The 24,845-nt window shown below is 42.6% G+C and overlaps 1 protein-coding gene across 1 annotated transcript in view; it reads left to right on the forward strand.

Moving 5' to 3' along the window:
- The first annotated feature begins 1,152 nt into the window (after positions 1 to 1,152).
- PSMD3 (proteasome 26S subunit, non-ATPase 3) overlaps positions 1,153 to 24,845 on the forward strand; it is a 29,448-nt gene continuing 5,755 nt past the window's right edge. Inside the window, exons 1-9 of the mRNA XM_086924367.1 lie at positions 1,153 to 1,549; positions 9,591 to 9,781; positions 10,522 to 10,659; positions 14,528 to 14,664; positions 14,855 to 15,045; positions 16,906 to 17,009; positions 20,214 to 20,328; positions 22,952 to 23,071; positions 24,042 to 24,145. Of these exons, the coding sequence (XP_086780493.1) occupies positions 1,414 to 1,549; positions 9,591 to 9,781; positions 10,522 to 10,659; positions 14,528 to 14,664; positions 14,855 to 15,045; positions 16,906 to 17,009; positions 20,214 to 20,328; positions 22,952 to 23,071; positions 24,042 to 24,145 (1,236 nt within the window). The 5' untranslated portion in view covers positions 1,153 to 1,413. The remainder of the gene's footprint in view (positions 1,550 to 9,590; positions 9,782 to 10,521; positions 10,660 to 14,527; positions 14,665 to 14,854; positions 15,046 to 16,905; positions 17,010 to 20,213; positions 20,329 to 22,951; positions 23,072 to 24,041; positions 24,146 to 24,845) is intronic.

The following is a 24,845-nucleotide window of genomic DNA, read 5'->3' on the forward strand; positions in this document are numbered from 1 at the left end:
AATGCTCTCTAATATCCCCCTTTGCAGGGGGTAATTCACCATCAGGCATAATTGTAATCCAAGGCTGTGGCATGTTCTGCGGTGCGCTGACGTGGCTGACAGTGCCATGCCCCGAGAAGGTGGCATAGAGCAACCCATACTTTGTGGTGTTGGGGCCTGTAGGTGGTCGTGCTTCTGGGCTGGGCAGTGGCACAAGATGTTTTTTTCCAAAATTAAACCCATGTATCTGAACACCGTTGTCCAAGTCTAAGAGCAGACCTTCCTCGGTCTGCATCCCTGTGATCTCCCAGTATGGCCCTGTTTGAAGATTTTTACTGCTATACCCAGGCTGTCCTGGCCGTCATGTTTGATCAGCATTGGTTTGCGCAGTGTCCGAGTGTAAGGTACAGGCAGAGTTCCTTTTAAACTGCATATAAAATAACAGCGCACACACAAAGTGAAAGGCAAGTGCAATTTAAATAATCAGTAGGTAATAAAAATGTTTTACAGTACGAACCTTTAATCTTTTCCATTACGAAATGTTGTTTTCCTCACATCCACCATTCTACATAGAAGAATTAGAAGAAAATTAACATTATCTTTTGTTTTCTATTTTATTTCACATCTGGAATATTATGTCATTCAGAATGGTTGTGTATTGTTAAATAAGTTACATACAGTCAAGTGCTGGCTGGCTGCAGCGCTGCCCTGTTCTTAGTGGTGTTTCTCTGTACTTTCAGTTAACATTTTTAAGAACACTAATGCACACTCTGGTATTGTTGCGAGCTTGGAAGATGAGACTTCTACTAGTAACAAGTGGCCTATTCGGGGGCAGGGCTCTCTATCTGGCATGTTGATTTGTGCCCTTCCATTTACAATGCCTAGCAGCAGTTTTAAGATCTTCTTAGCCTTTCTCGTTGCTCAAATGGCTGTCATTTCTATTATTTCTGTTTCCCTCGTCTTCATTGCTTGATTTTGCTCATGTGAAAGTGTCACTCATAGTCATTGAAATGTCACTCATAATTGCACTGAAATTATGAAAATGTCACAGATAGCAATCTGAAACCCTGGCAGCTATGGGAAATACAGTCTTTTGGTTTTGTCTGATGTACTTTAATATTGTTTAAATGGCTGCTGAATAGCAAAATAAAAGAAAATGAGGCATAATCTTGTATGGCTGAGCGGTTTGACGCTCGGTGGATTATCTCAGTGTTCGATTATCCAGGCACTTGAGTTCTCGACACTCGGCTGCTCAGGGCTGCGTGTCCCAGAATCCCTCTCTCTGAGCCGGCGCTGGCTGCTGTGCGGATTGTTGCCAGTCATTCCCTGTGAGACACCGGCGGGGCCTGTGACAGCTCGGCCCAGAGACGCCCGGTGCCGGATCTCGCTCTCGGCTTGTTGCACGACCCAGTCAGGCACAGCCAGGCCCCCGCCATGAAGCAACCGGCAGCAGCGGAGGTTCCCCCGCGTCGCACTGAGCCCCAGGATGTCGAGATGAAGGACCCGGAGGGAGCGCCGGTGGAGGGCGCAGAGAAGCCACAGAAGGAGAGGGACGCTGTGACTCTCGATGGTGAGAACCAGGACAAGTGCGGGGTGTTTATCCCTAAGAGAGCCCCGCTTCCCCGTGGGAGCGTAGCTGCAGAGGTCTTGGAGGGTTAAAGTGGGGAGTGATGGCAAGATGGTGGTACTTCCAGGGTAGCGTGGGCCCCAGTCCTTGACTGCAGCTATAGAGTAGTGGTGGGGTCTTGGAAGGCAGGGGTAGTGAGGAGATGGACACAGTCTTAACAGTGTGAGCCGGGCAGTAGTATGGAGTGCCGAGCCTTCTTCATTGGGAGAGTGCAGGTATGGAGTGGTGCAAGGGCCTTGGAAGATGAGGAGTAAATAGGGTGACCAGACGTCCGTGATTTCCCCGGACAGTCCCGGGTTTCAAAGGACTGTCCCGGTTTCCCGACGATTTCCTTAATTTGAAACTTATGTCCCGGTTTTTGGGACAAAGGTCAAGTTATCCTAAAAGGAGATTTCAAAGGTATGCTCTCCCTAAGTAAAACGTTTCTTTTAGCCTGCAGGTGCAAGCATGCTGCAGCTACAGATGGAGTGGCAGTGAGACAGAGTGGGGATGGATTGAAGGGGGTGTTCAGGGTCGTGACTGACGCCAGGAGCGGTCTGGGCTTTCAAAACCAGCCTCCAAGAGCTGTAGCCCAACTTTGAAATGCACGCTGGAATAAAAGACATGTCCATCCCTGGGCACAGTCTTGCAAGTGTGAGTCGGGGTGTTGGATAGAGTATATAGCTGGATTCCTTTGGGGTGTAACTGCAGATGTAGAGTGGTGCAGCGGTCCTGGAGCATGAGAGTCTGACAAAAGAGAGGAGGAAACAGTCTTAGAAGTTGGATCGAGTACCCAGTCCAACGAGATCATGATATATATAGGGTACATGCAGGCATCCTGTAAGGCAAGGACTACTGGGAAGGAAAGCAAATCCTTCTGAGTTGCAGTCCAGGGAGTGGTGGAGTGGACGGCTGAGGCAGAGCCTCGAGGTAGGCAGATGTAAAGGGTTGAAGGAGGCTTTAAGGATAAAAGACAGAGGGTAGTGAGTAGGAAAGTGTCGTTTGAGCAAGTGCTTCCAGTTGGGAATACCTCATTTTAATGTCTGTCAACTGGTGAAAGCTGCCTGACTTCATGTGCCCTTCTAGTGTGCTTGGGGAAAAATACTGTCCCTAATCTGCAGAGGCTAGCATCTACAATCGGTTCTGTTATTGCTTGGATGTCAAATCATTACAATATAACATCTTTAAGGAGAGGCGATTTTATGTTACCATAACCGTCTTCATGTTCAGCTGCTAGATCTACACTGTTGTCGATTTCGTGAGGCTAGTGGCTGAGATAAGGTTTCCGTATTCAGTAGTGGATGATTCCTAAGATTGAGGTTCTTAGGTACGGATGCTTTCTTAATATTTTTGACTTTCTGTGGATCTATGCGGAGACCCTTGTCTGAGAATATCTGAAACACTTTGTGTTTCAGAAACTAACATTTCTTGTAAGTTTAGTCATTGGAGCAGGCTGCAGAGTCTGGTGTTGTTTTCGGCGGGTAACTGGCTGTAGTTGAGGATGTCATCACTTAGATTGATTACACTATTTAGTACATTTAGAGTCTTGCAGCATTTTGAATTAATTCAGTTGCTGATGATACTCCAAAGCTTTAGGGTTTGTAATGGCAGATTCCAAAGTGGGTTGAGAGAGTGATGATGTAGTGACTATTGTTTTTATTCTAACAAAAACATACTTCAGATATGCATCATACTCTATAATGAATGTCACAGAAGTTTACGTGTGTACCTATTAACCCTGCTGTCTCGTGCATTGAGATCAACTAGTTTGCTGCTGCCATTATTGCTCTCTCTGGAGGTATCGCTCCACCATTGGGTCCAAAGAGGCTTATAACTGACCCAAAGTGTTCTGTATTTTTCCCATGCACCCCATATCTTTTCCCATTTGCGCGGCCAGCCCCTGCTTTGATACACTGATTGTTCTGCCCTGAAGCACCAGTCCATATCTTTTTTCCAAGCTTTAACAGAGGGGGCGTCCTGTAGTCACTATTCTTATCAAGCCTGAGATGGTGTTATCCTGCGTTCATAACTAATCTTGAGAACCGCCTTGCACCATTCAGGTCTGCTAATACGTCATCCAGAGTTGGGGTCATATGTCTTCCTTGTTTTATTGCAACATTTAGTATCCTCATGTCTGTGCCTATCCTGATTACATCTGATTGTCCTTGTTTGGGGGCCACCACCATTGATGAGACCGATGTAGTGTGCTGACACATTTTAGACCACTGCTGGATCTCCCAACCATTTGAGGTCTACTTTTACTTTGCTTTGAAGATGGATCAGGACTCTCCTCTGTCAGAGAGTGATGGGCTTTATTGTTGTGTCTATGTGGAGTTTGATGGGTTTCACTCTTGGATATCCCAGTTCTTTTAATAGGCCACAAACTTATGCGACAATATTGTCAATGTCTTTGGTGTTGAAGCAGTGCACAAATGAGATAAAGTGAGTTTTGGCCGTGGAGCAGCTGATATGCGTGGCTGTTCCTTCGTTGATGACGACAAAGGATTTTGTTTTCAATGTATTGTTTTAGTCTTGTATTTTTGTGAAAACACCTGCAACCGGAAGTGATTCTCAGCTACAATATGCTAAAGGCAGGTGCTCGTCGATTGGAGAGCTGGTCTTGGTTTGAGCTTATCGATCGCATTGGTCTTGCTCTGATGTCAGATGCTCCAGTGTCGACTTTTCTGCCCTCTATGCTATACCTTTACAAAGTGATTCTGGAAACCTCATGCTGAGCATAGTCTGCATTGAGCTGGACATTCACTTATTGTATGTTGTCCTTCTCCACAGTATCACATGTTTGCGGGTAGCTCTTCGTCATATTGTTTGTGGTTTGATTTTCTTGAGGCTTTGATCTGGTGCAGATATCAATTGCAGCTTCTGTCTTGATTTGTTTTGCTGGTTCACCATGATCTTTCGAGTTTCGCCAATGCACCTTCTATGGTTGTGGAACGAATGTCCGCAAGTTCATTTGACCTTCCGTTTGGTTAAAGATTTTGTGTCTACTTATTCTGGGTTTTCCTAAGCTCCATCGCCTTACAGATGAGCATCCCTGAATGAGTTGGACTCTCACTTCTATGTTTGCATCATAATCCACGCATGTACTTGTTAATTCTCTCTTGCATTCGTAGAAGTTGTGAATGGTTTTGCCTTCATTTTGTTTGGCTTGTCTGAAGATGAAACACTTGTAATCCGGATTGAGTTGTGGTTTGAAATGTTATAGTGCTGCTACAGCCGTGGTGTAGTTGGCACCGTTAATAGTATTTGGCAGGTTCTTAAAGACTTTGTGTATCTCTTCCCCTGGAGTTTTACGCATTCTGTACATTGCGCGAAATTCCGCAAAACTCTGCAAAGTGGCGCGGAGCGGAGTTTTTTTCTCTTGAGCTTCTCGCAATGTTAAGTTGGCGAGCACTCGCAAGAAAGATTTGTGCTCTAGACCTCCTCCCCCGCAAGGTCTCTCAATGCGGGCGCTTGCGGCAGGTCGCGACCCCTTGCTTTGAGAAATCTGCCGCTCACGTTGAAGATGCTGCCGCTCAAGTAGATGTTTGGCAGAATGAAGCTGCGCCCTCTTACGTTGCGCGTAGAGGTGTTTGCGCTGATTTTACAGTGCGAGACCAAAACTGTGTGCGAGCAGTGCTACTTGCAAAACTCCGCCACTCGTGGAACTACGCGGAGTGCGGCCACGTTTTGCGTCACTTTGCAGAGTTTCACAGAGAAGAACTCCGTGAACTCCGCCCAGGTCTACTTTGCAGTGCTACTGAAAGCACGTGTGGTGTAGACTGGGGCCAACTTGTAATGAAGACACGGCAAGTGCGTGTTGTAACCTTCAGTTTTAGAATAATCCCCAGTCACAGGAGCAGGATGCGGGTATCTACAAGTATCCTGCCTCTACCTTCCAACTCTCACCTCTTGCATTTGGAATCCTTTAAGGTAAGGTAAGCATTCCAACTGCACGCAACACCACATATTCTTGTTGGGCTTTAAATATCATCTCATGGAGGGCTTTATTTGTGAGAGCAATGCTGCTGGCGCTGACATCGCCACCGAGCTGTCTATGGTGAGTTGGAAGGTGGGAAGCGTGCAATCTTATTTAATTCGTAATCCACGCACTGTAATCTGTTTTGGCCGCTATTGGTTGAAGTTCTCAGCATTGGCCACTACGTGGTGTGTGGAATCTACAGCATTCAAAGTGTTTTCCTTGTATATTCTGAGTCTCGATGATGCTGGTTATGGTGCTCTCCCAGAGATAGTTCACTTGTATGCAGGTGAGTTAGGGTGATAGTGGCCTGAGTTATGCTTGTTCCTCATTCCTTCTTGCTTGGAGTTCATCAACGTTCTTCATTGCCATTGTCGAGACCCTGCACGTGGCACAGAATGACGACAAGACACAGTTCTACTCTCAATTGGGACTGACACCCATCAGCTCCCCATTATTGTATGTATGTATATCGTATTTATATAGTGTCAACCTAGCTAAAAGGCAGCAGAGTGCTGTAAATGGTTGAGTCAGTGACCTCACGCTTGATCATCACTTTGCGTGCTCTCTTTTACCTTGTGCAGCATGCATAATACAATGAAGGGTTTTTTGTGCTATGCATCAGTGTATCTGACATATTAATCCACAACCCTCTCAGTACTAGCCCAAATAGAGAGCCACATTTTTTTATGACCGGTTTTGAGGATATCGTGGTGTTCCCATCTGGCTGTTTGGTGTGTTGTTTAAAGCTCTCAAAGTATCTTTCATCTGTTTTGTTGGATAGCGTCTTTTGCTGTTTGACTCGCAGTTTCTACAAGGCTTGTTCTTTGTGCCACTGTGGTCTCCACTATTAACTTTTTATGCTCTTTGATAGCTTGTGCTCTTGAGGTGTGGCAGTTTTTTATTGGAATGACCGGTAATCATCTGTGATGTTTGCATTAGAGTAATGTTCTACCATGACATTTTGGTAGTGCAGTTGTAGGATGTATTTCTTAGCACATCTTGCATGCCTCTACGTATTATCAAAGAACTGATTGGGCAATTGGCTTATGGTCCGTAGTTGCTTTCAGCAGGTACCCGTATACACAGAGATTGAAGTTTTGACCTCCCCAAATGTTATCAATCCCTTTTTTTCTGTTTGATAGTATGTTTGCTTTTGGGCTGGTCTTTGTGCTACCAGAATAGAGTAAAGTCCTTGATACTTGGCATTCATCAGTTGCCAATTCATTCATCATAGAGCAAAATAGGCCATTGTGACCTCATCATGTATTGCGTCCTTCATTTTGTGCAGTGCGTTCACATTGTGGACTTTAAGGTTCGTTGGACAGCTTATTGATGAACTCCATTGAGGGTTTGGTTTGGATGGCAAGGTGAAGCAGCCACAGTATTTTACTAGTTTTAGAAAGGTTCTCACTTCTCTATTCTTTGTTTAACTTATGAGGATCCACCTGAATCCCCCTCACTGCAGAAGACCTATCTGAATAATTCTGGATGACTTTTCAGGCATTCACTTTTGATTATATGCCTTTGCTTTGTGGCAGTCAGTCGAACGTGGTGGGCCTTACTGAGAAATTAGTATGTTTTTGTTCACATCGAAGACCCTTGAATGCTCCCATCACCACTCCGATGTTTTTCTGTAGCAAGGGCCCACTGTTCCCCTATTTATTTTTTTAATCACCGCCAGTTTTTTCTAGCTGCTTAAGTTCATACTTTACTTTTGTTAAATGTTGAACACCAGTCATCATGTCTTTGGCCTACAAGTTCAATTGTGTTGTCTACGCTTATTATCAAGCTACAAGGTGGACCCTGTATTCCAAATTGGAACTGAATAGTTGACCGATCAACCAAGGCAGGATTCCCATAGGAGTTGCTTACTATATTTCAGTGCTTAATTACTTTTTAAGAACATCAGCAAACCATACGTTCTTTGAAGCCTAAGAAGTAAGAGGGTCTATGTAGTTAAAACCAATGACAAAACCAAAGGGGATGATGGATGGAGTGTAGAACATTGCAATCACTCACCCCCAGTCAACTGATCTGGGTTTAATCCATCATCATTCTTTAGCTCACTCCTCCACCCCAGTTCAGACATTGTCATATGCAAATCAGTCTAACCCTGTGCCTCATGGGAACAGTCCAGCCCAAACTGCCAAGCCATGAATTCCCTGGACCGGAAACCAGCATCCTGGGACCGGTTCTGGCTAATCAGCCGTCATCAGCCAGGCTAGCTTGAATCCAGTGGCAAAGTGAGCAAGGGACCCACGTCTGGGCATACCCTGCCAACTTAGGGCGAACAAAGCAAAACCAAAGGCGATGATGGACGTGGTGTTGAACATTGCAATCACTCACCCCCAGTCAACTGATCTGGGTTTAATCCATCATCCTTCTTTAGCTCACTTCGCCACCCAGTTCAGACATGGCCATATGCAAATTAGTCTGACCCAGTGTCTCATGGGAACAGTCCAGCCCGAACTGCCAAGCCAATGACATCTATTAATTTTATTCCACATACATATTTTTGATAATTGTGTAGTTTCATAATGGACGAATGATGACTTGCAGTGTATTAAATACATGAGTCAGTATGGGGTATGGTGCAGTGACCAGTGAGTGAAAAAATGGAGGAGGACTTATTAAAAGCACAATAAAAACTCCCCTTTCGATTTAGCATTTTTGAAGCAACAACTATTTATAGGGACGAATATCGACCATCGTCTTTATGGTCTGGTGAAAGAGAGGAACATTCACGTTTAGACTCCTGTCTGATTTCAGACCGGGTCAGCACCAAGACAGATGAGTGGGGCCACTTTGTAGGGTCACCATTCTATGAAAAAAGTTGTGTAATCAGGCCAGATGTAGTTGTGTTTCACTTGAGAAGTGTAAAATTACACCATGAGTTGCGCAACACATGCAAATAGGAATAAAATATTACTTTAAGAATCTCAAAGTATTCAATTTTCGTAGCAAGATCTAGTTATAGCGACGCCACAATATATTCAGCATCATGTTTCAAAACCATAAAACGATCAATAAGGAAGAATAGATCTTTGGCCCAAAGTGATGTTGCTGAAGTTCAAAACACGACCAGGAAATTCCATCAATGTGATGCAAAAAAGCTTTAGCAGAAGCAGTGATCCAACAATACCAGTCAGAAAACTTATGCTAACTGTAGTTGATTACGTTTGGAGGTTTCTTGATAAGTCTATATATTGCTGTAACGCAAACTCAACATATGAATGCAATCTGATGTCACAGAAGGGTAACGAAAGGGAAAATACTGAGAATGGATGTCATTGGAAGAAAAATACTTATTTAAAGATAAATATAATGTCCAGGCTCCCTAATTTTGAGCCTCCGAAATACAATTATCCATACGAATATTTTTGTAATATTTTGGTGTAAAAATGAATATCTAAAGCAGTGTTAATAATGGACATTAAAAGATAACCTCAGATAACTGTAAAAGATTCAGAAAATCACTATAAATCTTTTGTTGTATCCAAGGACCACAGGAAAGAGGAGTAAACTTATAGATTTAAGTTTATTCTTGAATAACAAGTACAGCACTAGATCAGTCAGTGTTCTTCCATCAAGCTTCAGTCTTTAACTGAAGATCAGAGGCTTAACATTCTAAGAACACCTAGCAACCCAAGCACTAGGATAAAGCAGTCCAATGGAGAAACCACTACATAGAGAATAACTGAGAAAACATAGGAAATAAGAAAACATAGGATATAACATCTTTGTATTTGGATAATCATATGTTGAGGGAGAGAAATGGTACTTGCCTCAGTTTACAGCTGGTTTTAAGTCAAAAGTCAAAAAATTACTAATTAGAAGGGTGCAGTGTGGAAATTCTCACGTAATAGACTTTTGCTCCATCTAGTTATTAACATAGAGGAAATACCTAATTATGACACAGAGTACAAAGACCGATACATTCTGTCATTAGGTGGTATGAGGATTCAAAAGATAAATGTACCAAAAAGATACTACTGTGTATAACGTCTTCCTCATCTTCTTTGACAGATATTAAGGAGCATGTGAGGCAGATCGAGAAAGCAGTATCTGGGAAAGAGCCACGCTTCGTCCTCAGGGCTCTCCGTGCACTGCCTTCCACATCTCGCAGACTCAACCTCAATGTCCTTCACAAGGCCATCCAGGGCTTTTTCACGTCCAATAGCACAGTCCGTGATTTCTTGCTGAGCTTTCTGGAAGAGGTGAGTATGAGAAAACCATTTCAAATGGTGAAATTCATATGTTAGGTAGACAGTGTTTGACAGTCTGAGGTTTCTGAAGGTCAGTGTGTGGAAAAACTGGTGAACAAGTTTTACATGAATTTAAGCCACTGTGTTAATCTACCTACTGGGGTTCCTGGAGGAAGTGATCATCAGAGTGACATGTTGTGGTAAAGCAGGTCCTATGTTAGGTGAACAGCACACTGCACGCCGCCCTCCTGATATTTTTCAAGATGGGCAGTTTTGGAAGTCTTTGGGGCTGTAGGGCACAAATCTGAAGGAAAGCATGGAGCCAGACTCGTAGCTTGGCTTTTTGAAAGAGGTGAGTATGAATGTTCGATCTGAAGGGAATTTGCCAGACCATCCAGGCTTATTCACTAGAGGGTGTGGTTAGAGGAAAGTTTAGGGATAGGGCAAGTACAACTTGAGGAGCACATCACTCTGAATGTCATCTCGCTATGCTTTTTGAAGGAGGTGGACATTAATTAAATGGGTGTAGAGCAGGGCACCTGTAAATGCTAATCATTTATAGTGTAAATTTATTCAGATTCTTTCAATAACTATAGCAGCTCAACCCACTTTAAGCAATAGTTTGTGTTTTGTTTTCTCTGTTGGATGTTGCATCCTATAGAGCTCTTTATAATGTTCCCTAAACAGAGGATTGCTGAGTAAGTAGCACATTGTGTGCTTATCTGATTGATCATTTCCTCTTTCTTTCCTAGCCCATGGACACTGAAGGAGAGTTGCCATTCCGTCCCCGCACTGGGAAGGCCGCTGCATCCCCTCTTCTGCCTGAAGTAGAAACCTATCTCCAGCTTCTATTGGTCGTGTATTTAATGAATGCAAAACGCTACTCTGAGGTAAAGAAGGCCAGCACTAACTCGTGATTGTACTCTCTTCTCTTCTCCACCACTTACTATACCTTTCAGTAATATCCACCACACCATCTTATTTGAATGAGGGGCTGTGGTAATTATTATTATTATTTTTTACATTTGTATGGCGCTCAGCTACCCAACAAGGGTTTCCCGGCGCCTTTGACAATTAGCTGGACAAAGGAAAATGCTGAGTTGGATTTTTAGCACAGTTGTTTTTGGAACAGCCAGGTTTTTACGTATTTCCGGAAACTAGCGTAGCTTTCCTCTTTCCGGATATGTGGAGGGAGTGAGTTCCATAGAATTGGTCCTCTGACGGAGAAAGATCTCCCGCCAGTTCTTTGTAATTTAAATCTGGGGACGGCGAAGTTCGATACCGTTTGGGAGCGAAGGTTTCTTGTTGGCAGGTAGGGGAAGGCTAAAGCTTGCAGATAGGTGGGAGCCGTTTTGGTTTTGATTTTGAACATGTAGCTCAGGGTTTTGAAGCTCATCCGATGTTCAATCCTGAGCCAATGTAAGTTGTTCAGGTGTTTTGATACTCTTTCAGACTTTGGAATCCTACACAAGAGTCTTGCGGCAGAGTTTTGGATCATTTGGAGTCGCTTGATTACTGCCAAGTTCGAGCTAAGGTAGAGGATGTTTCCGTAATCAATACGCGATGCTACTTGTGCGTTGACTACGGTTTTTTGCGTGACAGGGGGCAGCATCCAAATGATTTTCTTTAGCCATTTTATTATGGTGAAGCAGAGTCCTGCGACTTTGTTTGCCTGCTGTTTCATAGACAGAGTATTGTCTATGAGGACCCCTAGATTTCTTACCTGTGTAGCTGGAGAGGGAAAATTACCCAGCTCAGGTGGCCAGTGGGAGGGATTCCAGAGTTCCTTGTTTCTTCCCAGTAAGAGGACCTCAGTTTTATCCCCATTTAGTTTCAACTGGTTGGTAGTCATCAAGTTGAAAATTTTCTGGAGTCCAGTTTTGAGTAGAGAGGGGGCTAAAGGTTTTGCCTCTGAAAGGGAAAAAATGATTTGAGAGTGGTCCGCGTAGGTCATTAAAGTCAGGCCTGCGCAGTCCGCCATGTCGGCCAGTGGTCTAAGGTACAAGTTAAAAAACAGTTGGCTCAGGATGGAACCTTGTGGGACTCCATGTGGAGCGGGGAAAGTGTCTGAACATGCGATACTGGATTTAATCTGGAAGGTTCTCTCTGAAAGAAAGGACTTGATCCACTGTAAGGCATCACTGCGAATGCTGTTTCTCTCTAGGGTAGCCAGAAGAGTATTATGTGATATGGTATCAAACGCCGCACTCAAGTCTAAAAGAATGAGTACGACCGTTTGACCGTCGTCCAGGAGTTTCCGAATTTTTTCCGTTACGCCCAGCAGAGCGGTCTCCGTGGAGTATCCTGCTCTGAAGCTTGACTGTGAGGGGTGAAGGAGATTGTTATCCTCTCTGAAGGTGGTGAGGGCAGTGTTATCCTCTGTGAAGGTGGTGAGGGCAGAGTGTATGTGCCTTTCCATGAGTTTGGAAAAGGCAGGGAGCAAGATATAGGTCGATAATTGGAAAGGACAGTGGGGTCGGATGAAGGTTTCTTCAGTAGTGGGGTTACCACTGCATGCTTCCAACTCAACGGAACTGTGGAGGATTGGAGGGAAGCATTTACCATGTCAGCTATAGTGATCAGGGGGGTAGAGTCAAGTTGTTTTAAAATACTCACAGGGAGAGGGTCACAGGGGGAGCCTGATGAAATGGACGTGAGGGAGGTTTTTAGGGAGTCCATGGTTACCAGGGGCCATTTCTCGAGGGTGTTCACTTTATCCGGTAACATGGGGATATCCTGCTGTGAGCAGTTGTTAAGGGGTCTGGTAGTGATGTTGATGATAATGTTTTCAATGTTATCATTAAAAAATGTCGCACGGTCTTGACATTGTTTTTTTGTTAGGGGATGAGCAGTAGCAGTTGTTTGGGCACCTGCTAGGTCCTTCACTGTGTTGAATAGAGTATTTGCTTTGTTAGTGGCATTGTTGATGTAGTTGGCCACGTAAAGGGCCCGGCTTTGATGCAAGAGGAGTGATATGCGTTTCTCGCCTTATTGTATGTTATCTTTTTTTCAAGGTTATAATCTTTGCGCCATTTCCTTTCTAGTGCTTTACATTTAGATTTTTCGGTTTTGAGAAGTTCGTTGAACCAGGGGGCTGGGGGACAGTGGGAGTTTCTTTTTGCCTTCGTTAGGGGGAGGCATTGATTGGCTGCAGTTTCTAACCACTGGTTTGTGGTTACAGCGAGACTTTCCACATTGTGGTCGTGAGAGGGTGTGCTGATTGTTAGCACTTGATTCAGTTTGTTAATGTCGAGTAATTTCCAGTTTCTCATGGAGTTAGCAGGCCATGTAGTATTTCTGGGGAAGAAAGTTCTGGCTAGACTGAAACTGATAAGATGGTGCTCTGACCAGCATATAGGGCTGGTTAGAGTCCATTTTAATTCTGGGATATTTGTGATTATGGGGTCTAATAGATGTCCTGCCTTGTGCATAGGACCGGAGTTGAGGAGTGATAGGTTTAGAGCCGTTAGGTCGTCTATTAGATTGCAGCAGGCCAGGTTAGTTGGGTCCTCAAGATGCATGTTTAGATCCCCTAGGAGTGTAACATTTTTGTAGTCTAACAGAAATGGAGTAATATAGTTCGCTAAACTGGCTGTCCAGGTATTGGCATTCCCAGGAGGTCTATATATTAGGAGGCCGGAGAACGTAAAATTGGGGTTCAGAGTGATTTGAAAAGAGGCAGCTTCACAGTCTGGGATATTCACTGGGAGCATATTGCAGATAAAATCTTTGCAGTATATGATAGCGATACCCCCACCCACTTGGCCATGTCTGTCTTTTCTTGCGATGGCATAGTTGGCTGGGAGAGCGGTTGCTACATCCGGGCCGGAGCTGTTGTGTAGCCAAGTTTCTAAGTTGGTAAGCAGACATAGTTGACAAAAGAAGGACAAACTGATACAAAAATATGACTTGGAGTATTTTGTGGAGGTGAACTTTGAAAAGTGCATCAGTAAATGCAGTCCTGAAACCAATGAACAGGAAAGGACTGCCTTTGCTAAGCTTGAGTTGGTTTCCATTATTGGAAATATACATAACCTAAGTTTGTCTCTTTATATAGTGAACCATGATGTGACCGAGAGTCACTCATGGTGGCATGCAAGGGCAGACGCAACCAACTATGTACATATTTCTTTTTTAATAGATAACCAAGGAACATATTATTAATTTACCTATTTAAAAATATATATATCTGTAATATCGTGCTTATTTTTTATATGATCTATTTGCTGAATGATTTTAATTATGTTTCACATTATAATTGTTTGTAAATGGATTGCACTTTTATGGCCTCGGTGACCGAAATAAAGTGATTTTGATGGATTGAGCAAACACAGACCGTTTTTATAATTTTTAAGTTTAACTCTGAATAATACTTCTAAAGTTGATTCCCAGAGAACTGATATCTGTGTCATAATACACTCCTACATGGGTTGCTGGGAAGAGAAGGTGGGTATGTTGCTTATAATCAATGTTGCTTTATTTCATGGTTTGCACTATACTTTTTCACACTTTACAGTTGATATTGTTCAGACAGTGCCCCAGTCCAAGTGTTGCCCATTGTTCCTTTATTGCAGTGCCACAGGATTCCTTTTTACTACTAAGAAATGCATTCAAACGGATGACATTTGCACAGTGTGCAAGATCCAGGAGGTGCACTTTTGAAATGGCTTTGTGCTGCTGAAACATGCTTGGGAGTGGGGCTGTGGTATCATGATTGTTCACATTTGGATTTCTATCAATACTTTCCCTCATCCTCAGGCACAGAAAGTTTCAGATGACTTGATGCAGAAAATCAGTCCCCAGAACCGGCGTGCATTAGATCTGGTGGTTGCCAAATGTTACTATTACCACTCGCGGATTTATGAGTTCCTGAACAAGCTTGATGTAGTCCGAAGGTAAGAGGATGTTTTGTGTATAATGTCAGGCTTATTGCTATGGGTTTAACAATGTTATGGACTGCATATTAATCTGCTGTTAAATAATTGTTTTGTTTTGTCTCTTGGGCAAATGATGTATTTGTTTTTCATTCATTTTTTAAATTATATTCTATTTCTTTTTCCTCACATATTCTCCACCTGCTTGCAGCTTCCTACATGCCCGTTTGCGGACAGCCACTCTCCGTCATGATGCAGATGGCCAAGCAACTCTCCTTAATCTGCTTCTCAGAAACTACCTTCACTACAACCTGTACGACCAGGCAGAAAAGCTAGTCTCCAAGTCTGTATTTCCAGAACTCGCCAACAACAACGAATGGGCCCGTTACTTATATTATACAGGTCAGTGGATTTAATCTGGACATTCTGTGCATTACTCTGGAAAGTGGTATCCACACCTATTCGGTGTTTTTCAAATGTGAGAAATGACTGTTATCTCTACTTTTATATGAAAATTATATTTCCATTAATGTTTGGTAGAATGTCTATTTAATACTTATTTAACGAGATTGCTTGGCTATTTAGCCAAAGACTGGAGTAAAAGGATTTCATTAACTTGCAAGCAGAAAGTTTTTGTATGGGGTCTTTACAGATGTAAACGTCCATTCCTTTAGACTAGCACAGATTAGATGACATGCATACGTCTGAGTCTAGCGTCCCATCTAATAGTAAAGAGAGGTTGTAACATTTTGAAAACCAACTAATTGTTCAAAAGAATAGTTAAACAGGTATTCTTTTAAATTCGCCTGATATCAAAGATATTAACTAACACAGAAAAATTCTGTAGGAGCCTGCTTGTTGTCCGATCAGCACCATAGACCGCTTCCTCCGTTTGGCGGGATTAAGAAAAGGCTTGCCTATTTCTTCCGGCTTGCCGAATCCTCTGGGATAGTGAATGTGAATGTGTACAGCTTTTTAGAAAGCTATCCAAGTTTTGATAAAGCACCAAATTAAAGTAGTGTATTGGGTGCAACGTGTGCAGAATTCTATATAATAGCACCATTGCTACTAAATAAGCATTTAATAAAGTCTCGATATCGTGTATTAGGGACAGGTGCCATGGACCAAAATGAAAACACCCCTCACCCTGCCCCTATAAGTTAATCTTGTACAACCGTAAAACATCAAATGTATTCCAGTTCCATGCTGCAATATTTATATTTAAAGCAGGTGTATGACTTTCTAAGCCTATAGTTTGTTACTGTTAATCGTGCTCGTTTTAGTGAGTTTGGAAATCGGTCTGTCCTGTGTTGAAAGTCACCTCGTGCGTAGTGAATTCACTTGTTAAGTAAGGTCTGAGAAATTTCAAATAAAACAAAACCCTTTTTTTCGCAATCCATAATTGGCATGAAGTTGAGAGCAGTATTGAATTTATTAAGTAAAAAAGTGGATCTTGTGCAAGAAATGCTCACAAATTGGATGAAGTCTTCTGGTGGGTGTGAGTTGTTTTTTCAGAATGGTTTTTATTCTTGATCCTGGCATTTCTATGCTTCTCTTAAACATTGAGTTATTAAAGATATCTGCATTTCACTCAGGGAGTCTTAGGCAACGAGCTGCCTTCAAGAGCAACTTGTGAGCTGCCTCTAAAAGTGCTCCTGGACCTCTTCATTCCTCTAAAAAATATCCAAACTAGTTTACTCCTGCTTGTTGTGTTGTTGTGGTCTTGGTGAATATGAGCTGTAGGCCTATGCTTACGCTTCTTTACACCCTTGTACCTCTATCATTACTTCCTGAAAACCCTCGTAGCAGAACTGAGAATTTCCTTTTATTGTAGCAAGGGATTACCTCTTTTCAGTGCCAGCAGTTTACAGAATTTCTTAAATCTGTGCAGTGCCCTCAGAAACGTTGACTTTCATTTTCATCTTTTTCAAACTTATTCTAAAATAGATCCCACCCTCTTCAATTCAGAAAGCATTTCAAGTGTCCTAACTCAACCCAGTAACACATAAATTAGTCAAAACATTGGGTGCATTTATAGGCATTAGCAATATAGGGGCTTCAATAGATCAATTGCAGTGGTGGCATTCCCAGTGAACCCTAGACAGAGAGGGGACCTTTTCGAATTGACTATTACTAAGTGAGACTGAGTAGTGGTGGAACACTAGAAAAGCTGAGAGCTATTGTAAAGTGTTCCTACACCTTCTGTGCATTTAATTTTTTTTATTTTGAATAAAGCACCATGTATTCATTATTCGGTTTCAGGTCGCATTAAATCCATCCAGCTGGAATATTCTGAAGCGAGGAGGACCTTAACCAATGCCTTGAGAAAGGCCCCTCAGCACACTGCAGTCGGATTCAAGCAGACAGTGAGTAGACACCTTCATAATTCACCTGTGGGAAAGAAAATTACCAAATAAATTAGGATCTCATATCTTTTGCTGTTAAAATGAATACTGTTCACCTCTCAATGCAAAAGTACTGTTTGTTGTCTCTAAATGTAATACAACAAAGTAGGATAGGTAACAGGGCACTTTGAAACTTCCCCCAGGGAAATTGTGTGTCCTTAGTGGACTAGAAGCAAGGCTTGATCCAACCCGCCACCACCTTGACTTGGTCTCTAAAACTACGGGAAACAGGATCTCCTGCCCCGTGTCAAAATCAACGGATCAATGGAAATTTGTTACAGTGCCACCTCATCCGTCGGAGACTACCAGCTATTAAGAGCAGGCTGCCTCACTGTGCCTGGGTGGAAACTGGACTTTATAGGGTGTGGACAGTGGTGGAGTTCTACAAGTGGCTCATCTTAATAGCAGTGTTTTTCGAAACCTTTGGCTTGGTAGAGCAGATTTGGTCAAATCTGGAGAAGTTATTAGCAGGGGCAAGAGAATCCAGAAATGGTTTATTCTGAGGGGTGGATATTGACCATTTTCTCCAAAGCTTACAACACTAAGTCGGTATTATTTGGTTGAGAGTGGAATAAATATACCCTAACTTTGCATTTCTTCTCCTGATTAGTCCCACTGACAGATACCTTGGTGCAGTCCCCAACTGGTGCTATGCTATATTGGGGTAGGGATAGGTCATCTCACAAGTGTAACAGAACAGGAGTGCTTGAATGTTTGGGTTTAGTTCAGTTAGTGGGACAACTGAAGGGGGGAGAATCCTTTTACCAGCCTTCAATGTGTAAGACAGCTTACTGGTGATCCACCAGCTAGTAGATAGTTTCAGGAGCATTGGCATTCATGTTGGTTTGTTTGTATATTCTTCCTCTCAAAGTTCAGCTGGTCAGATTAAGTTTCTTTTTAGCTCCACACCCATCATCTTCGCATACTTAGTTATACAGTAACCAGTATTGAAGTTAAAATCAGGGGGGCACCAAACAGCATGTTTATTTTTCTGGGTGAGCTCTAGCCAGTTGCAGTTTAACAGAGCCAAGAAAGGTAATCATCGGGACACAGGCACATCTAATAAGATGGACTTTTGGCCTTATTGTCACAACAATCGCATTTTGAAACAATTGTCTTTTTACGTAGATGGTGCCGTCTCCATGGGCGCTCCATGTTCTGTCTCTCCCAAGTTAAAAGGATAAATGATGGTGACCCTTTCACTCTACTTCTCTCAATCTTTTCTGGATTCCTCCAGCCTAAAAACTCTATAGAGCAGTCTAGTCTCAAATTAGTCCTAGTGTGTGCTGTGTTCATCCTTGCTCACTTGGCTCTTCTCAAAGTCCCCAAAGTCAAGCGCAAGAAATGGGGCGGCCTAAGATTCTCGTTCCTAGCCCCATCTCTCTGGAACACCCTCCCCCTGGACATAAGATCGGCTTCGCCTTACACCAACTTCAGATCCCTCCTCAAGACTCACCTATTCCGCTCGGTGTACAACTAAATCAAATTTCCTTCTCTTCCTAGTTCCCCCTTTCCCTCTTCACCCTCACTCTTGCCTTCACCATCGTCTCCCTCTCACCCCTCAGGCAGTTGCTTTCCGTCCCCTACCTCAGCGCCAAGAAACTGTATAGTGTACGCTGCACTTTACAAATGCCTTTCACATCACGTCACATCACATGTGTTGGCTTGCACAGTTGCACAATCTTGCTGAACACTCTTACATGTAGTGAAGAGCCCATTTCGTTTTTGTTATCACCAGTTGGGCTGGCTGGCACTGATGGTGAAGTTGCTGCAGGAGGCATATTTGTCAGCGGCAGTCACTGTTTCCAGTAGGCGCAGAGCAATGCTATTTTCAGTTTGGTTGTACAGAAATGTATTCTGGCTACAGATTTGGTTGCATGGTACTGTATGTAGACTGAATTTTAGGCACCCCATTAGCAGCTTACTTGGTTACAAGGAGAATTTGATTGCAGCTTATTGTGCAAGAGTCTGCATCACTAGACCGTGGCAGCCGGCATAGCGCAGTGTATATTAAAAGCAGGTGTATATCCAGACAATGTGTAATTAGGTTAGGAGCATGGCAGTGTCAAAGATGTATGTACTTTTGTGACCATACTACTTTTAACAAACTAAAAAAGTGTATTCTTTTAGCCCTCGTACATTCTGTGACAGTTTGACTCCTACAGAATCCATCCGTTTTTGATCAGGTTCATGTATTTACTGGGGTGTGGGTCGCTTTTGGTAACTGTTCTCTTTAAGACTAGCATTACGGCTTTCTTAGCACCCTGTCTTTTTAATGCCATGTTAATCTTTCTTATTTTTGTTTAAAGCATGTAACCGAGATTTCAGTTTTATCCCCTGGATTTCTGGAGCTAGCTTTAATGGCAAGTGGGGCATATGAAGTTCAAATGGAAAATAATATTTCAAGGTTATTTTTGTGCCGAACTGCATAAGATTTGGCAGATCAAATGGAGGGCCTGTAATGGGGTGCTGTACGTACTTTTTAGTATGATATTTATTGTGGGCAACACAGATGTTTTATCGCCATGCGCTTTCCCTGAAATTGTGTTTGTGCACTTTCATATGTTGTTGTATAGTATTGCAAATCCGGATTACTAGTTAGAAACACATTGCAATTCCATTTTGCGGCACATTGCTGCCCAAAAGTGCTTAAGTGCACAGACTCCTTTATAAGGCATGCCCATAACACTGCCTTCCCACAACCGCACTCCCGCTGTTGCACCAGTGAATAAGTGTCTTTTTCGACTGAAATCAAGCGCAATACAATTTTTTAATTCTGCCATCTGCACTGCAGTGCCAGAACACACACAGTGGTGTGGATCCAACACTTTCTGTTGTCCTCGGAAGCACACTGTACACTACTGATCTAAATCTGACATGAGTGCTGATTCAGTGTTTGATGCTGTAGGAAGCTGGTTGAATCAGTTTGCCACTTACTGCCTTCCCATTGGGGTAATTTCTATTAAATGTGATGTTGATTGTTGGAAGAGCTCTCTTGTGGTTCTAAGTTTTCTAGCCCACAGGGAAGCAATACTGATATAAAACATTTTTTTTATTATTTTTTATTTCATTCTGACATGCGTGCCAGAATCAACTTTGCCTTAACAGTTTGAGCTCTGGGCACCTTGTGATTGAGTTTACATTTGGTCATTGTACTTTGGACAGGTCCACAAGCTGCTCATCGTGGTGGAGTTACTGCTGGGTGAGATCCCCGATCGCCTACAGTTCCGGCAGCCTTCCCTGAAGCGATCCCTAATGCCGTATTTCCTGCTCACTCAGGGTAAGTCTCTGTGCCTACTATTTGAATGCCCAGGCTGCCATCCTCTTACATTTTCTGTAATAGGAACATTTTTCATTCTGTAACCTAGATCTGCAGTTTACCTCCAGGTTTCAGGGTTGGCAACATAGATCTGCTTCAGAGCCCTGTGCTTTGTGTGTTGCTGCCTTCTGCTGGTAAGATCTAAACTAGTACACTGGCAGAATACCGATAGAGGAAGAAGGAAATCAGGAAGCAGTTAGCTTCCTTTCAGCAAAACTATAAACAATGGCTAGTTTATCAGTTTTTGTTAGAAGCCGTTTTATGTGAGCAACTGAGTTGTATATTTTGTTCAGCAAGAAAAAAGATAAAATGGCAACAGTTTACATCAAGACTATGTTGTGAATCAGTTTTCTAGTGCGCAGGAATCTTCTTACAATTTTCCTTTAAAAAAGGTTGTTAAAAAAAAGGCTTCTTTTTTAAAGAAAATGGATAGAACTTGGTGAGTAACGTAGAATTAGGCTTCCAAAACCTTTACTTTTTGTATTTAAAATAGTTTTTTTTTCTCGAATTGAAGAGTGGATTTTTTTTGAAGTGCCATGGGATCCTTCTCTTGGCTAGGAATAATCACTGCTTATGCCTATCAGTGTAGATCCCCTGGAGGATAACTACTATTTGGGCTGTGACACTAAACAGATTTATTTTATTTTGTAGTTTTATGTTGTGCTAACCAGTACCTGAAAAGCATTAGTTATGTAGGTAAACATGCAGAGTAAAAGAATAAATGCAATATATTTAGGGCCTGTGTCCTGAATTGCACCTTCCTTCTAAAGTTTAGGAAAAAAGTGAAGAGGTACTTCTGTGAACTAAGCTACATTGTAAAATGTTACTGTTGTGCTGGTTCTCCTTCCAGGAACACAGGACACCCATTTAGATATTTTGTGGCAAGAAAAGCCACATTTTACAGTAGGTCCTTCCATTAAAAGCAACATCCTTGCAAATCAGTTTTTTAACATGCCTTTATTCGCATTTGACTTAAAAGGAAGGTACGTGGGAATAGCTCGGTTAACGCATAACCACACAGGGCATCTACGTGTCTGGCACCTCATCCAGCTTGGTCACAGAAGGATTAAGCGGGGAAAGCCGCCTTCTTCCTTTCAGAAAGCAACTAAAAACCTTTCTTTTCATAGAAGCTTGGGCATAACTGTCGCCTAACTGCCTGGATCCATCGCTGTTTTTCTTGCAGCGCTTAGAGACCTCTCGGTATTAAGCGCTCAACAAATCCAAATTCACAATAACAACAAGCAATCAAATGCATGCCATTAACCATTTCAAAAAAGAACAATCAATATATCTAAATCAAACATTGAATAAGTAGTAGCATTACAATAAAAAGGCGGCAATAACATGTATAAAGTATCTAACAACTCTTCTGTTTGAAGATTAGGCCTCCGATTAGCTGTTACTTTACTTTCACAGACCGTGCTTTGGTACCTAGTTGCATTGGAGAGTGCTATATAAAAACAAAAAATTGAAGTCCTGGAAAAATGCCATTTAGTATTGCTCGTTGCAGCTTACGGAAAATATGGCAGATAGAAAATGAGTTTCAGTAATACGTATGATATTAGATATCAGTTACTGGCTTGTGTGCACCTAGTTGTATACACATGGGATCTTTCGTATTTTAAAGGATATTCCGAATTAAGCTCACATGAGCAGAAATATGTAAAATCATGCACATCTGTAGCCAATATCAAACTGCCAGCATTAAAGTTTGATTAAAACTTTGCTTTACAAATTACCTATTCGTTTTTAGAATTGCTAAAACTAGATCTTCAAGTGAAAAAGAGGATTGTTTGAACATTTAACACCAGCGATTTCTATACAGGAACTATACAGGAACTACATTGTCTAGGGGTCTTAAGTGTTTAAAAACAAACAATAAAATGCATTGTGTAACTCTGATGGACAAGTAACAACAGGGACAGGGGATCATGTTGTGGATATACTGTGATCTCTGAGAAGTATTCATCCCTGGGATTATATTATAAAATTAATTCAAAAATACTTCATCATTTAGGACATGCTGAATTGCAGGAAACTACTGACACCAGGAATTGTGTTCTACCGAAGGGCGTACACTAGGGCTGTGGGGAAGTGCTGTCATCGGGGAGTAACTGCAATTATTACACTGAGTTTGTGGGTGACTGTCCCTGTAAGGTGAGGTTTGATCTACCATTTACACTCAACTCTATCAGTGAAAGGAATAAAAGGTAGTAAACAGCTGCTGTGCCTCCACTGGCTGCAAAACCCAGCCGGTGTAGAAGCTGATTGCTGTCTGCTTTCCATGAGAGTACCTTCACAAGCAGTTGCAGATGCACAAGGTGTGCAGAACTACTAATTGTGTCTGGAAGGGCTGTATATAAAAATTTAATTTGTATCTGAAGCAGCATGTGATTACCTCACTCTGAATAGTTATTTCTTTATGGCCAGGGTGACGTTGAACTATTCTGATTTTTTGGATGAGAGCTTGTGCATGAACAACCAAGGCAATCCCATAGGCAATACACTGGACTTTGCTACTTGTTCTGTCCATGCTCTCTCCATACTTTTCATATGCTTTATACAGTCTTTGTGTCGCCCACAGCTGTCAGGACCGGAAACCTGTCTAAGTTTAATCAGGCCCTCGACCAGTTTAGCGACAAATTCCAGACAGATGGTACCTACACCCTCATCATCCGACTGAGGCATAATGTCATCAAAACAGGTGGGTGTAAATTTAGTGCACCGAAGGCAGTTGGTTTGGTCCATGTATCAAGTCACTATTTGCAGCCTAGTTCACTGTACTGTCAGCGACATTTAAGAGTTGGAAGCCACTTTACAGGATTTGTTGTGTGCCATTCGTAACAGAGCATTTCCTGCTCTGGTCATTTACATGTTAGAAGTATGCAAGTAAAGGTCCGTTAGGACCTGCTTTGCTCTGGTTATTTCATTAATACTGCAGTGCATACAAGTATCAAATAACATTTCATGTGCTGTTTTTATGTGAATTCTTTTTCCATTTCACAATAGTGTGTCTTAAATACAGAGTTTTGGCAATTGGGAAATATATATGAGTGGGAGGGTAGGGGTAGGGGAATAGTGAATGTGATCTGTAGGAGAGTTCTGTAGTGGATACGCTTGTAGGGGTGCTCTGTCAGAAGTCTAGGCTGACTTTCTGCCAACATGCTTCTGCGTTCACTTATTCAGTGGCTGAGTTACCTGTTCTCTCACTAAGTCCAGGAGCGGCCCGTGCAGGTAAGGGCGGTGAGGCGGATAGAGAGGGAACTCGACAACTATGAGAGAAAATTAAATCTTTAATTTTCTCTCGTTTTCTTCTGTCTAGTCCCCCCCCCACCCACCGCTCTTACCTGCACAGGCCGCTCCTGGCTGAGACTCCCTCTGTGTACGCTTGCTTTTGGCGACTCTCCCTACCCTTAATCTGTACTGCTCTTTTGCTGATTTGCTGATCTGCTTCTGCACTGACTTTCTGGGTAAGCTCCTTTCTGTATCATTTGCTGCTATCTGTATCTACTCACTTGCTGACCTGGCTGCTCTGTTTGCAAACCCCCCTACCTCTGTCACTGCTCACTTGCTGGATGATAATGTGTCTCCGTTCAGTCATTCGGTAGCGGAGTAGCCATTTGTATCTGTAGTATGTTTTCCTATGGTCATAGTGCCATTCTTTCTTCTGCTAGGTGTCAGAATGATCAGCCTTTCATATTCCCGCATCTCATTGGCCGACATCGCCCAAAAATTACAACTGGACAGTCCTGAGGATGCCGAATTTATAGTTGCAAAAGTGAGTCCGTACTGTGGCCAGTAATTTATTAGTGTGTGGGTGACTGGCGGTAACATGTGCAGCCGGAGTGAGGGAAACCTGCATAGATGTATGTCCTCTTTGGGTAAGAGCGAGCACGAGGGATAACGGAGTGAGTCTTCTCTCGCACACTGCTGGTCATCTGTTGAGTGGATGTTGACCAGTATATGGATCTGAAGTATCGTTCAGCTGGGAGCATTTACGATGTTCCGAGAAAGTGGACAAATCATGGCCTAAACTCCGCTTATGTATCAATAGCCCATCTTACAGGACAACCCTCCATTGACTAAGCTTGTGCATTCCTCTTTGGTTGGTGTTTGCCGGCACTCTGCACGGCACTTAATTGTTAACATATGAACTTATTTATGACTGTCAACCACATGATGGACATGCTGTCTGTATTTGGAGCAGAGCACGTCAGTTTAACAATTAAGTATACATATAAAAAGTAATGCCCAGGGCATTTTTGCAGCATTTGGTGTCCTGGAAACGTCCAAACTGCCACATTTAGAGGAGTGTGATGCTTACTAGGTAGTGTTTATACTAGAATATGGCAGCAATGCCAGTTCCAGTTGGTAGTGCCATTTTCAGTAGCCTCCTGGGCAACACATGAATCCCTGGTGCTTATTTATTATTATTTTTGCACTTTAATCACTGGTTTTATTGGTTGCGTCCAGTCTGA

Source organism: Lissotriton vulgaris, chromosome 5 (assembly GCF_964263255.1).
Source record: "Lissotriton vulgaris chromosome 5, aLisVul1.2, whole genome shotgun sequence".
NCBI classification, from domain to species: domain Eukaryota; kingdom Metazoa; phylum Chordata; class Amphibia; order Caudata; family Salamandridae; genus Lissotriton; species Lissotriton vulgaris.